At 38.9% G+C, this 15567-nt stretch overlaps 1 protein-coding gene across 8 annotated transcripts in view; it reads right to left on the bottom strand.

The window, feature by feature from the left end:
* The window catches only part of ACBD6 (acyl-CoA binding domain containing 6), a 231393-nt gene that overhangs the window by 203994 nt on the left and 11832 nt on the right, over positions 1–15567 (bottom strand). For all 8 annotated transcript variants that reach the window (XR_003428511.1, XR_003428510.1, XM_027086147.1 and 5 more), the window contains exon 3: positions 11050–11146. Coding sequence is in view for 6 of the 8 variants with exons in the window: in XM_027086147.1 (XP_026941948.1) it covers positions 11050–11146 (97 nt within the window). In the remaining 2 variants the exon portion in view is untranslated. The remainder of the gene's footprint in view (positions 1–11049; positions 11147–15567) is intronic.

The raw sequence follows: 15567 nt of genomic DNA, 5'->3' as shown, positions 1-15567 counted from the left end.
TGAGCCTGCGCGTCCGGAGCCTGTGCTCCGCAACGGGAGAGGCCACAACAGTGAGAGGCCCGCGTACCGCAAAAAAATAAATAAATAAATAAATAAATATTAAAAAAAATAAATAAAATAAATAAATAAAATAAAATAAAAAATAAAAAAAATAATAAAAAAAAATTGTAACCCCACCTCCCATATATGTATCCTTCTCCGCTGCTTTCTCTCCATAGCATTGATCACCTTCTCACACATTATAATATTTACTTATTTTATTACTTATGCCTGCCAAACTGTAAACTCCCTAAGAACAGAGACGGTTCTCCTTTGTTCACTGATACATCCCCAGCCCCTAGGGCTATAACCTATACACAATAAGTGTACAATGAAATGAGTAGAATGAATGAATGACTAATATCAATACTACTTTAACAGATGTCCAAAATAAGGACAGAAGTCCTCATTTTATATTTGGTTCAACATGAAACAGTAATCTATGACAGATAAACTTTAATTATATATGCAAAATACATGATATTGGTCTTTTAATAAGATCTACAAAGAGGTCATTAAATGCTTTTTTTTCTTTTTTGGCCTAACGTGTAGGACCAGCAGATACCAAATAAACTCATATTAAATCATCTTGCTATTCATACTCAAAAGCCTTTAAAGAGGACTCAAAAGAAATGCTATTCATCATACTATGCACCTTGAAATAAGAATCTTCTCGAAAGAGCTATGGAAATACATCAAGTATTAACTAGGAAATACAGAAAAACACTTAATTCTTTAATTTTGAAAATGTCCTCTTCTAGAACTAATATATTTATCAGGCTATAAAAACACATCTTTGTGTCCATGTTATCTATTTAGAAGCAAGGCAGCCACTTCAGAACAGAGTTACTTCATGGGACAGGGCATTCACATTAAAAAGAATCTTAATCTTCCAAATGACCATAGTCAATTAGGAAGTGGTCAGGAAAAACAAGGTGACTGAGATGCAGTTATTTTCCAATTTTATCAAAGTTTTTACAAAAGTGCTTTGAATATTTGTTAAAACGTCAAATTATACACTTAAAATTTGAGCATTTCACCTTATATAAATTTTACTTTAAAAAATAAAAAACATAAACAACCTGTAAACAAATAGTCAACTTGAGGTAGTAAACTTGCTTTTCTTTCACAGCAGTATAGATTAGCAATTCTGAAACTGCTTCCTGTGTACTCTAGGTCATATAATGAGAATATTAGCAGCCAGGGTTCTGTTGTAGAAAGGAGTTACAAATATGGAAAGAGGGATGACTACAATGTACTCTATAGTGTTGGGTTGGAATCAGAGGTACCAATATGAACTTGTGGTTTTTAATATGTAAGTAAATAAATATAAAAATACAGACACAGGATATATATGTTAGAGAGGGTTATGTAGGTGTGTCTGTGTACATACACACGTCTGTGTCTACAATGACTATATACGTGTGTATGTACATATCTGTATGCATACATATGTATGTGTGTACACATACATATATGTGTGTATGTATGTTAATATATACATGCATTTGAGCATATGTATTTTTCAGGTATGTCTGCTGAGAGGGCCTAGAAGTAATGACAGCGGTAGCAATGAACATAACCAACACCCAGACTTTGGTTTCTAAATATCATTCTCTACTGAAAGGAACCAAAGGGAAACAACCAATTCTAGGATAAGGACAGGGAAAGTATAAGATGAGCCTGTGTAGTGAGTTGAATTGTCCCCCCACCACCCCCAAAGACATGTCCAAGTCCTAACCCCAGGTATCTGAGAATGAGACTTTATTTGGAAACGGGCCTTTGCAGGTGTCATCAAGATGAGGTATATAGTCAACTAATATTTGACGAGGGAGCCCAGAATACTCAATGGAAAGGGTAGTCTCTTCAATAAATGGTGTTGGGAAAACTGGATAAGCACATGTAGAAGAATGAAATTGGACCCTTATCTTATACTACCTACAAACATTAACCTGAAATGGGTTAAGAACATAAGCATAGGGCTTCCCTGGTGACGCAGTGGTTGAGAGTCCGCCTGCCGATGCAGGGGACACGGGTTCGTGCCCTCGTCCGGGAAGATCCCACATGCCACGGAGCGGCTGGGCCCGTGAGCCATGGCCGCTGAGCCTGCGCGTCCGGAGCCTGTGCTCCGCAACAGGAGAGGCCACGACAGTGAGAGGTCCACGTAAGGCAAAAAAAAAAAAAAAAAAAAAAACAAAACAAAAAAAAAAAAAAAATCATAAAGCTCCTAGAAGAAAACATAGGGGAAAAGCTCCTTGACACTGGTCTTGGCAATGATTTTTTGGATTTGACACGAAAAGCAAAAGCAACAAAAGCAAAAATTAATGAATGGGACTACATCAAACTAAAAACTTTCAAACAGCAATGTAAACCATCAACAAAATGAAAAGATAACCTACTGAATGGGAGAAAATATTTGCAAATCACATATGTAATAAAGGATAATATTCAAAACATATAAAGAACTCATATAACTCAATAGCAAAAAAAGAAAAAAATCTGATTTAAAAATGGGCAGAAATGAATAGACATTTTTCTGAAGAAGACATTCAAATAGCCAACAAATACATGAAAAGGTGCTTGACATCACTAACCATCAAGGAAATGCAAAACAAAACCACAGTGAAACATCACACCTGTTAGAATGGCTATCATCAAAAAGACAAGAGATAACAAGTGTTGGTGAGGAGGTGGAAAAAAAAAAAACCTGGTGCGATGCTAGTAGAAATGTAAATTGGGGACTTCCCTGGTGTCGCAGTGGTTAAGAATCTGCCTGCCAATGCAGGGGACATGGGTTTGAGCCCTGGTCCGGGAAGATCCCACATGCCACAGAGCAACTAAGCCCATGCACCTCAACTACTGAGCCTGCGCTCTAGAGCCCGCGAGCCACTACTGAGGCCTGCGCACCTAGAGGCCGTGCTCCGCAACAAGAGAAGCCACTGCAATGAGAAGCCTGCGCACAGCAGCAAAGAGTAGCCCCCGCTCGCCGCAACTAGAGAAAGCCCATGCGCGGCAACGAAGACCCAACGCAGCCAAAAATAAATTAATTAGTTAATTTTAAAAAAAGAAAGAAAGAAATGTAAACTGGTACAACCACTACGGAAAACAGTATGGAGGTTTCTCAAAAACTACCATATGATCCAGCAATCTCACATCTGTGTTTATATCCAAAAGAAATGAAAACTGGATCTTGAAGAAATATCTTTACTCCCATGTTCATTGCAGCATTATTTACAATAGCCAAGATATGGAAACAACCTAAGTGTCTATCAACAGATGAATAAAGGAAGTATGAAATATATATATTATTCAGCCATGAGAAAGAAGGAAATCCTACCATTTGCAACAACATGAATGGGCCCTGAAGGTATTATTCTAAGTGAAAAAAGTCAGAGAAAGACAACTACTACATAACATCACTTACATGTGGAACCTATAAAAGCCAAACTCATAGAAACAAAGAGTAGAATGGTTTTTACCAGGGGCCTCGGGGGTGGGGGAGAAATGGGGAAAATGTTGGTCAAAGGTACAAACTTCAAGCTATAAGATGAATAAGTTCTGGGGATCTAATGTACAGCATGGTGATTATAGTTAATAATACTGTATTATATACTTGAAAGTTACTAAAGGAGTAGATCTTTATTGTTCTCATCACAAAACAGAAATAGTAATTATGTGACATGATGGAGGTATTAGCTATGGTGGTAATCATTTTGCAATACATATGTGTCAAATCAACATATTGTACACCTTAAACTTACACAATGTTATATGTCAGTTACGTCTCAATAAAGCTAGGGGAAAAAGTTAAGATGAGGTTTAAGGTGAGCCCTAAATCCAATGACTGGTTGTCCATATAAGAGAAAGTAAGGGAGATCTGGAGACAGAGAAGAAGGCCATGTGAAGACAGAGACAGCAACTGGAGTTATGCTGCCACAAACTAAGGACTATCTGAGGCCATCAGAAGCTGGCCAAGGCAAGGACAGATTCCTCCCTGAAGCTTCCAAAGACAGCATGGCTCTGCTAACACCTTATTTTCAGACTTCTGGTCTCCAGTACTACAAGAGAATAAATTTCTCTTGTTTTAAACTACAAAGTACTAGTTTGTGGTACTTTGTTATGGCAACCCGAGGGGACTAATACAGCCTGAAACATCTCGTGCCAGAAAGTAAGAAAGCGCTCAAAGAATGATGGAGACATATCAAAAGGACAGGGGAGCCATCTTGAATGAGCTCTCAGTGGCCAAATAATGATGGTAACTGACTATTACCCATTGAATAAAATAGAAATCTATGAGTATATACTGGTATATATTGGGTGAGGCAATCAACCATGGGCCCTGAGCATCCCTATACATTCATGTTCAGTATGCCAGGCTCTAACCACTCCTTTTCTTTTTTTTTTAAGCTTTATTATTTTTTTAGTTAATTTATTTTATTTTATTTAGTTTTGGCTGTGTTGGGTCTTCGTTGCTGTGCACGGGCTTTCTCTAGTTGCAGCGAGCGGGGGCTACTCGTCATTGCGGTGTGCAGGCTTCTCATTGTGGTGGCTTCTCTTGTTGTGGAGCACGGGCTCTAGGTGTGCAGACTTCAGTAGTTGTGGCTCGTGGGCTCAGCAGTTGTGGTTTGCAGGCTCTAGAGCACAGGCTCAGTAGTTGTGGCACACGGGCTTAGATGCTCCACGGCATGTGGGATCTTCCCAGACCAGGGCTCTAACCCGTGTCCCCTGCATTGGCAGGCAGATTCTTAACCACTGCACCACCAAGGAAGCCCTCTGACCACTCTTTATCTAGGCCTTTTCTCAGGGTTGTACGTACAGTAAGCCACCTTCAGGGATGACGTCACGTCTTCCCAACCCCTCACAAATAGCAGGCTTGCTTCTACCTGCTATAAAAGTGGTGAATCCCCAAAGCTCAGTGCTCCTTCCCTATAGCACAACCCACTGCATACGCAGGAATCCATCTAGGCCCACCTGCATCATACCTGTGGGACTTAGGGGACACAAGAAACAGATGCAAATCAAATGAAGCTCATGCAGTTTGCCATGCCGTGAATAATAAAGCCCTTTGGCTCAGACCCAGGAGCCTCGGCCAGCACCTAAGAAACAGTAACAGGCTAACTTATTAGCTTGCAAGTAGGGTACAATCCTACACCTTTCACAGTTCTTGAAAATGAATAAATAAATAGGGGAGAAGAGAAAGCCCACCCTTACAGTGGAGTGCCAAATAATAAATGTAGAAGAAATGATGGATTCAGAAAATCATTAATGGATGTTAAAACTAGTCAGTGAAATCTGATTAGGAAAAGGATATTTACATAGTCTCAAAGTATCTCCCCACAAATTACTCACTAATTACAAAGGGGGAAAAAGGAAAGTTACAGTAGAGAAATCTGGCAGACACCACCTTAAGTAAGTGATCAATGTTAACAACCAATTCGGGGGCAAACAGACATCATGTATGTCCTGGTATAATGCATTGAGAAGAATTCTGTGGTATTCCTCTTAAAAACACATGATCTAAATCTACTCATGAGAAAACAGACAAACAAATTGAGGGGCACTCTACAAAATAACTGGCCTATACTCTTCAAAAATATCACAGTCAAGAGAGAAAAAGAAAGGCTGAGAAACTATTCCAGATTAAAGGAGACTAAAGAGACATGACAACTAGATGCAATGCATGATCCTGGACTGGATGATGGATCAGAATTTTTAAAAATAACTATGAAAGACATATTTTAGATAAATGATAAACTTGAATATGAATTATGGATTTGACAGTAATATTGAATCAATGTTAAAATTCCTGATTTTGAGAAAAGAGAATCGTATATTATTGGTAGGAATGTAAATTGCTATAGCCATTATGAGAAACAGTATGGAGGTTCTTCAAAAAATTAAAGATAGAACTCCAGTATGATCCAGCAATCTCACCTCTGGGTATACATCTAAAGGAAATGAAATCAGGATCTCAAAGAGATATCTTGCCCTCTCATGTTTTTAGCATTATTCACAATAGCCAATATATGGAAACAACCTAAGTGTCCATGTATGGATGAATGCATAAACAAGATATAGTGTGTGTGTGTATACACACACACACACCAGAACATTATTCAGCCATGAGAACGAAGGAAATCTTACCACTTATGACAACGTGGATGAACCTGGAGGACATCATGCTAAGTGAAATAAGCCAGAGAGAGAAAGACAAGTATTATATGATCTCATATATAGAATCTAAAAAAATTAAAAAGTGAAATTCATAGAAGCAGAGAATAGAATGTTGTTTACCAATGGCTAGGGGAAATAGCAAGATATTGGTCAAAGGGTACAAAGTTGCAGTTATGTAGGATGAATAAGTCTAGGGATCTAATGTACAGGCATGATGACTACAGTTAATAACACTGTATTGAATACTGGAAGTATGCTAAGAGAGTAAACCTCAGGTGTTTTCATCACACATACACAGAGAAAAGGTGACTATGAGAGGAGATGTTATATTAGTTAGCTTGACTAATCATTTCACTATGTATATATACATCAAATCATCATATTATATACCTTAAATATACATTTACAATTTTTATATTAAAAGAAATATGTATACACACACATATCTACATACAAACACACACACATGCATGCTCTGTAGGAACTCGAGCCCAGGGTTCTGAAAAAAAAAGAATTTCAAAAGAATTCATGACACCAAAAAAAAAAAAATTTACCAATTTTGATAACTGCAGTATAGTAACATATTGAAGTATTAAGTAGTAAAGGGACATGATGTCTATAGCTTTTAGTTCAAAAATAATAATAAAATAATTCCGAAAAAACTTATTTATATGTAGCATGTATGTATTTATGAGTAAATAGAGAAAGAATGCTAAAACAAATGTAAAAAAAAAACTGGTGTAACTAGACAAAGGCCATCCAGAAGTGTCTTGTACTATTCTTGAAACTTTCACGTCACACACACACATAAAACCATGATAAATATGGGAGGTGAGGGATATATTAATTAGTTTTACTGTGATAATCATTTCACAAGATATATACCAAACACCAAAACATCACATTGTATACCTTAAATATATATAATTTTTATTTGTCAAAAATAATAGAAATAGGAAAAAAAAAAAAGAAAAAAAAGAAAAAAAAAAGAAATAGGGCTTCCCTGGTGGCGCAGTGGTTGAGAGTCCACCTGCCAATGCAGGCAACGCGGGTTTGTGCCCCGGTTCGGGAAGATCCCACATGCCACAGAGCGGCTGGGCCCGTGAGCCATGGCCGCTGAGCCTGTGCGTCCGGAGCCTGTGCTCCGCAACGGGAGAGGCCACAACAGTGAGAGGCCTGCATACCGCAAACAAAAAAAAAAAAAAAAAGAAATAAAAATTATACCAAAATTAAAAACTCACCCTTGGGACTTCCCTAGTGGTGCAGTGGTTAAGAATCTGCCTGGGGGCTTCCCTGGTGGCGCAGTGGTTGAGAATCTGCCTGCTAATGCAGGGGACACGGGTTCGAGCCCTGGTCCGGGAGGATCTCACATGCCGCAGAGCAACTAGTCCCGTGAGCCACAACTACTGAGCCTGCGCGTCTGGAGCTTATGCTCCGTAGCAAGAGAGGCCGCGACAGTGAGAGGCCCGCGCACCGCGATGAAGAGTGGCCCCCGCTTGCCACAACTAGAGAAAGCCCTCGCACAGAAACGAAGACCCAACACAGCAAAAATAAATAAATTAATTAATAAACTCCTACCTCCAACATCTTCTTTAAAAAAAAAAAAAAAAAAAAAAAAGAATCTGCCTGCCAGTGCTGGGGACACGGGTTCGAGCCCTGGTCCGGGAGGATCCCGCGTTGCCATGGAGCAACTAAGCCCATGCACCACAACTACTGAGCCTGCACTCTAGAGCCCGCGAGCCACAACTATTGAAACCCCTGCTGTGCAAGAGAAACCACTGCAATGAGAAGCCTGCGCACTGCAACAAATAGCCCCCGCTCGCCGCAGCTAGAGAAAGCCCGTGTGCTCCAGCAGAGATCCAATGCAGCCAAAAATAAAAATAAATAAATTTATTAAAAAACAAACAAACAAAAACTCACCCTCTCTGCCTCCCTCCCAAAAAACTATTTAAGTAAAAGCAAAAGAATTGCCTTGATTATATTAGACATTCAACAGTACATTCCTGAGAAAGACGAAACAAAACAGAAAACAGGCAAAGGGTTACATTTTAAAGCACTATTCATTTTATACTTCAAGGTACCATGTAGCTTTGATTTAAAAAGTAACTATCTTGGGGGCTTTCCTGGTGGCGCAGTGGTTGGGAGTCCACCTGCCGATGCAGGGGACGCGGGTTCGTGCCCCGGTCCGGGAGGATCCCGCATGCTGTGGAGTGGCTGGGCCCGTGAGCTGTGGCCGCTGGGCCTGCGCGTCCGGAGCCTGTGCTCCGCGGCAGGAGAGGCCACAGCAGTGAGAGGCCCGCGTACCACAAAAAAAAAAAAAAGTAACTATCTTGGGCTTCCCACGTGGCGGAGTGGTTAAGAATCATCTGCCAATGTAGGGGACACGGGTTCGAGCCCTGGTCCAGGAAGATCCCACATGCCGTAGAGCAACTATGCGCATGTGCCACAACTACTGAGCCTGCGTTCTAGAGCCCGTGAGACACAACTACTGAGCCCACACACCACAACTGCTGAAGCCCGCACACCTAGAGACCATGTTCCTCAATAAGAGAAGCCACTGCAATGAGAAGCCCGCGCACAGCAACAAAGAGTAGCCCTGCTCGCCACAACTAGAGAAAGCCCGCGCTCAGCGGCAAAGACCCAACACAGCCAAAAATAAAATAAAATTTTAAAATAATAAATTTAAAATAAATATCTTTACTTGAATTTTCCATACACTTACGTTTACATGCTTTTTTTAATACACATAATGTCAGCTATAGAACAGATAGCAGAGTGATTAGGGGTGGGGATCTGGACTCATATAAGCATAGGTCCAAATCCTGGCAACACCATTCATTAGCTGGCTAACCTTAGAAAAGTTACTAAGCCTCTCTGTGCCTGAATTTTCTCTTTTTTAAAATACAGACAATAATAGTTCCTAATTCTTAAAATTCTTATGAAGATTTCAAAGGGCAATACCTGAAAAGAACTTAACACACTCAGCATAAGAGTTGTTATTATTTCATCATTTTTAGAAACAAATATCAAAAGAAAATGGTTCTTTTAACCTAAAAGATAATGAACCAAATACCAAATCTCTTGAGATTGAGATTATGACCTGCCCCATACCAATCAAAAAGAAGGCGGAAAAAAAGCTATGAGTCAAAGGGACCAGCTCAGAATGTTTAAACTAAAAATTAAAACGTAAATGAAACATAAAATTCCTGTTTACGACTAGATTATGATGTTAACATATTTTTAGAACAATGTATTAAAGAATCATTTTTACTTGAAAGTATCTTTGTCCAATGAAGATGTTGAAAAAAAAGAAAGAAAAGAAAAAAAAAAAGAAAGTATCTTTGGTTCTGCTTAGTCTACTCAAGTTTTATAAGTTCAATAGGTAAGATTCAGATATTTTTAAAAACATCCTTAATGCCCGTTTGGGTTTCCCTAAGGAAGAACTACCTAACTACATGGACTGTGCATTTGTAAGAGTCATAGTTAACGGAATTTTACTTAGTAATTAAATTATTGAAGGTAAGAAATCATAAATTCTGTCATTTATCAGAAGTTATCAACTCAAAACACCTACATAAGCCAGGCATCAGAAACAGTCAAGTATAAGTCAATAGGGAAGAACTGAGACCACAGCGGCTGGACCTGAAGAGTAAGGACTCACTTAAGGCATGCAATTTCAAGTCTTGTTTTTGTTTTTTTTTAAATATCGTGCCACAGGGAGATCAGCTCGGTGCTTTGTGACCACCTAGAGGGGTGGGATAGGCAAGGTGGGAGGGGGACGCAAGAGAGAGGGGACATGGGGATGTATGTATGTGTATAGCTGATTCACTTTGTTATACAGCGGAAACTAACACATCATTGTAAAGCAATTATACTCCAATAAAGATGTTAATAAATAAATAAATAAATAAATATCATGCCATTTGTGTTCAGGCTGAGTTCAGCTCAGAGATGCACCTGCTTTTACCACTGAATTTCAGAGTTTAAGTCCTTACGACCTTTATGGTATATATCTGTATGCAAACTTGACATTTTATAAAAGATATTAATAAAAAGGAATGTTTCTGAGAATGAATACTCATGAACATCAAAAACATCAGGAAATGTTTCAATGATTTCCAAAAGGCAGTTGTATCATTAGAGCTATCCTAACTTGGTTATCTCTCCCCCTTTGTACTCATAATTAAGATATACTTTTATATGTCATAACATATAAATCTTTAAGATTCCTTACAACTCTGACATTTTAAGATTCCATCACTGGTGGAACAAAATTCCTTCATACTGGTAATAAATATGTAACAACGTAATAACTGCCGCCAAAGTCCAAAGTAATGTTCTTCCACTGGATACCCTAGCATTCGCATTATTATTGTTTTATACTGTTACTCTATTTTTGATACATTTTATATTCTATAAGGTACTTTACATAATGGCAGAAAGCATGTCATTCATATTTTACCCCTATCAACAAGCATTCTGTACTTTCATAGAAAGTGTTCATTAAAAAAAAAACCTTCCATTTCTCAAGATAATAATATGATCTCAAGTTAAACTCTTTCAGATTCTGAAATGAATTGAGTTTTTACACGACTGAAATTACAATTATGCTTTTAAAAATGCTCTACAATTCAGAGAAGTTCTCAGTATCAGTAGCTGATTAACATATAAGCAATAATATTTTTAGATAAATACTGCAATACCTTTATAATCTTTTGATTTGAGAAAATAAAACTTTAAGGATGTTATTTAAGCCTAAAGCTTAGTTTTAAACATTTATTTGAGAGAAAGATAATATGTTATTGGAAAATATTATTTACAATCATTCGGTCTTACCTGAGGATTCCAACTTGGATCTAATTTTTTCACTACAGCAATATACTCCTGCATTGCTCGGCTGGGGCTTGAATCACCAAGTGCTTTCCATGCTTCCCTAAAGTAGAGAATATCCAAAATGACCTATCATTAACTATGTAAGGAACACAAACAGTATATTTCTTCTTTTTATTATTAAAAAAAAGGCACACACATTTTAAGGGTCAGGAGATACAGATATAACAAGCCATATATGAGTAGCCTTCTCTTTTTGCATTTCATTGGTCCACAGCAATACAGACCTTATCACCCAACCAAAGGAGCCCTTTGAGACATTTTTTCCCTAATCACCCTCCCCCGTTAAATTTTAAAATTACACATATACTGCACATCTGCTGAATTTTGGAAGATGACACACTATTATACTATCTAAGATTTTTTTTATTTTTTATTTTTTTTACTATCTAAGATTTTAAAACTCCCCCAAACCCAAATTTCAAACCCCTGTTGAGAATGTATGGTCTACAAACAATAGGAGTAGTTCCCATCTTACGAATTAACTGTGTTTGTGGCATTTCAGTAATAGGTTAACCGTCACACAAAATAATATTCTGTGGGAAATGCTTCAAACTTCTCATTTTAAGATGTGAGAAATATACCTCCCCTTCTGCTGTTATCTCATCTCTAAGCTGCTAGTAGTAGATCCTGAGGCTTTGGGCAGGGACATCAAAAGCAAGGGGAGGAAAAAAAAAAAAAAGCAAGGGGAGGGATTTTTGGTTCTAGGTGGCAGAGTAGAAGGACATGCTCTCACTCCCTCTTGCGAGAGCAGCAGAATCACAACCAACTGCTGAACAATCATCAAGAGGAAGACAATGGAACTCACCAAAAAAGACACCCCACATCCAAAGACAAAGGAAAAGCCACAATGAGACTGTAGGAAGGACGCAATCACAATACAATCAAATCCCATAAGTGCTGGGTGGCTGACTCGCAAACTGGAGAACAATTATACCACAGAAGTCCACCCACTGGAGTGAAGGTTCTGAGCCCCAAGTCAGACTTCCCAACCTGGGGGTCTGGCAACGGGAGGAGGAATTCCCAGAGAATCAGACTTTGAGGGCTAGCGGGATTTGACTTCAGGACTTCAACAGGACTGGGAGAAACAGAGACTCCACTCTTGGAGGGCACACACAAAGTAGTGTGCACAGCGGGACCCAGGGGAAGAAGCAGTGACCCCACAGGAGACTGAACCAGACCTACCTGCTAGTGCTGGAGGGTCTCCTGCAGAGGCGGGGGATGACTGTGTCTCACCGTGAGGACAAGGACACTGGCAGCAGAAGTTATGGGAAGTACTCCTTGACATAAGCCCTCCCAGAGTCTGCCATTAACCCCACCAAAGAGCCTGGGTAGGCTCCAGTGTTGGGTAGCCTCAGGCCAAACAACCAACAGGGAGGGAATCCAGCGCCACCCATCAGCAAACAAGCACACTAAAGTTTTACTGAGCTCTGCCCACCAGAGCAACAGCCAGCTCTACCCACCACCATTCCCTCCCATCAGGAGACATGCATAAGCCTCTCAGATAGCCTCATGCACCAGAGGGCAGACAGCAGAAGCAGGAACTACAATCCTGCAGCCTGTGGAACAAAAACCACATTCACAGAAAGATAGACGTGAAAAGGCAGAAGGCTACGTACCAGATGAAGGAAAAAGATAAAATCCTACAAAAACAACTAAATGAAGTGGAGATAGGCAACCTTCCAGAAAAAGAATTCAGAATAATGATAGTGAAGATGATCCAGGACCTCGGAAAAAGAATGGAGGCAAAGATCGAGAAGATGCAAGAAATGTTTAACAAAGACCTAGAAGAATTAAAGAACAAACAAACAGAGATGAACAATACAATAAGTGAAATGAAAAATACACAAGAAGGAATCAATAGCAGAATAACTGAGGCAGAAGAACGGATAAGTGACCTGGAAGACAGAATGGTGGAATTCACTGCTGCGGAACAGAATAAAGAAAAAAGAATGAAAAGAAATGAAGACAGCCTAAGAGACCTCTGGGACAACATTAAACGCGACAACATTCGCATTATAGAGGTCCCAGAAGGAGAAGAGAGAGTGAAAGGAAAATATGTGAAGAGATTATAGTCGAAAACTTCCCTAACATGGGAAAGGGAATAGCCACCCAAGTCCAGGAAGCACACAGAGTCCCATACAGGATAAACCCAAGGAGAAACACGTGGAGACACATAGTAATCAAACTGGCAAAAATTAAAGACAAGGAAAAACTACTGAAAGCAGCAAGGGAAAAATGGCAAATAACATACAAGGGAACTCCCATAAGGTTAACATCTGATTTCTCAGCAGAAACTCTACAAGCCAGAAGGGAGTGGCATGACATATTTAAAGTGATGAAAAGGAAGAACCTACAACCAAGATTACTCTACCCGGTAAGGATTTCATTCAGATTCAATGGAGAAATCAAAAGCTTTGCATACAAACAAAAGCTAAGAGAATTCTGCACCACCAAACCAGCTCTACAACAAATGGTAAAGGAACTTCTCTAAGCGGGAAACACAAGAGAAGAAAAGGACCTACAAAAACAAACCCAAGGGCTTCCCTGGTGGTGCAGTGGTTGACAGTCTGCCTGCCGATGCAGGGGACACGGGTTCGTGCCCCAGTCTGGGAAGATCCCACATGCCGTGGAGCAGCTGGGCCCGTGAGCCATGGCTGCTGAGCCTGCATGTCCGGAGCCTGTGCTCTGCAACGGGAGAGGCCACAACAGTGAGAGGCCATGTACCGCAAAAAAAAAAAAAAAAAAAAACCAAAGCAATTAAGAAAATGGTCACAGGAACATACATATCGATAACTACCTTAAGTGTAAATGGATTATATGTTCCAACCAAAAGACATAGACTGGCTGAATGGATACAAAAACAAGACCCATATATATGCTGTCTACAAGAGACCCACTTCAGACCTAGGGACACATACAGACTCAAAGTGAGGGGATGGAAAAAGATATTCCATGCAAATGGAAATCAAAAGAAAGCTGGAGTAGCAATTCTCATATGAGATAAAATAGACTTTAAAATAAAGAATGTTACAAGAGACAAGGAAGGACACTACATAATGATCAAGGGATCAATCCAAGAAGAAGATAAAACAATTATAAATATATATGCACCCAACATAGGAGCACCTCAATACACAAGGCAACGGCTAACAGCTATAAAAGAGGAAATCGACAGTAACACAATAACAGTGGGAGACTTTAACACCTCACTTACACCAATAGACAGATCATCCAAACAGAGAATTAATAAGGAAACACAAGCTTTAAATGACACAATAGACCAGAAAGATTTAATTGATATTTATAGGACATTCCATCCAAAACAGCAGATTACACTTTCTTCTCAAGTGCACACAGAACATTCTCCAGGATAGATCATATCTTGGGTCACAAACCAAGCCTCAGTAATTTAAGAAAATGGAAATCATATCAAGCATCTTTTCTGACCACAACACTATGAGATTAGAAATCAATTACAGGGAAAAAAACGTAAAAAACACACACATGGAGGCTAAACAATACATTACTAAATAACCAACAGATCACTGAAGAAATCAAACAGGAAATAAAAAACTACCTAAAGACAAATGACAATGAAAACACGATGATCCAAAACCTATGGGATGCAGCAAAAGCAGTTCTAAGAGGGAAGTTTATAGCAATACAATCCTACCTCAAGAAACAACAAACATCTCAAACAATCTAACTCTACACTTAAAACAACTAAAGAAAGAAGAACAAACAAAACCCAAAGTTAGTAGAAGGAAAGAAATATAATGATCAGAGCAGAAATAAATAAAATAGAAACAAAGAAAACAACAGCAAAGATCAATAAAACTAAAAGCTGGTTCTTTGAGGAGAGAAACAAAATTGATAAACCATTAGCCAGACTCATCAAGAAAAAGCAGGAGAGGACTCAAATCAATAAAATTAGAAATGAAAAAAGGAGAAGTTACAACAGACACTGCAGAAAGGCAAAGCATCCTAAGAGACTACTACAAGCAACTTTATGCCAATAAAATGGACAACCTGGAAGAAATAGACAAATTCTTAGAAAAGAATAACCTTCTAAGACTGAAGCAAGAAGAAATAGAAAATATGAACAGACCAATCACAAGTAATGAAATTGAAACTGTGATTAAAAATCTTCCAACAAACAAAAGTCCAGGACCAGATGGCTTCACAGGTGAATTCTATCAAACATTTAGAGAAGAGCTAACACCCATCCTTCTCAAACTCTTCCAAAAATCTGCAGAGGAAGGAAAACTCCCAAACTCATTCTATGAGGCCACCATCACCCTGATACCAAAACCAGACAAAGATACTACAAAAAAAGAAAATTACAGACCAATATCACTGATGAATATAGATGCAAAAATCCTCAAAAAATACTAGCAAACAGAATCCAACAACACATTAAAAGGATCATACACCATGATCAAGTGGGATTTATCCCAGGAA

This window comes from Aethalodelphis obliquidens, unplaced genomic scaffold (genome assembly GCF_003676395.1).
Source record: "Aethalodelphis obliquidens isolate GAN/ISIS:26980383/991018 unplaced genomic scaffold, ASM367639v1 scaffold55, whole genome shotgun sequence".
In the NCBI taxonomy this organism is placed as follows: domain Eukaryota; kingdom Metazoa; phylum Chordata; class Mammalia; order Artiodactyla; family Delphinidae; genus Aethalodelphis; species Aethalodelphis obliquidens.
The sequence above is the reverse complement of the archived record's forward strand: the minus strand, read 5'-3'. Positions and strand labels throughout refer to the sequence as shown.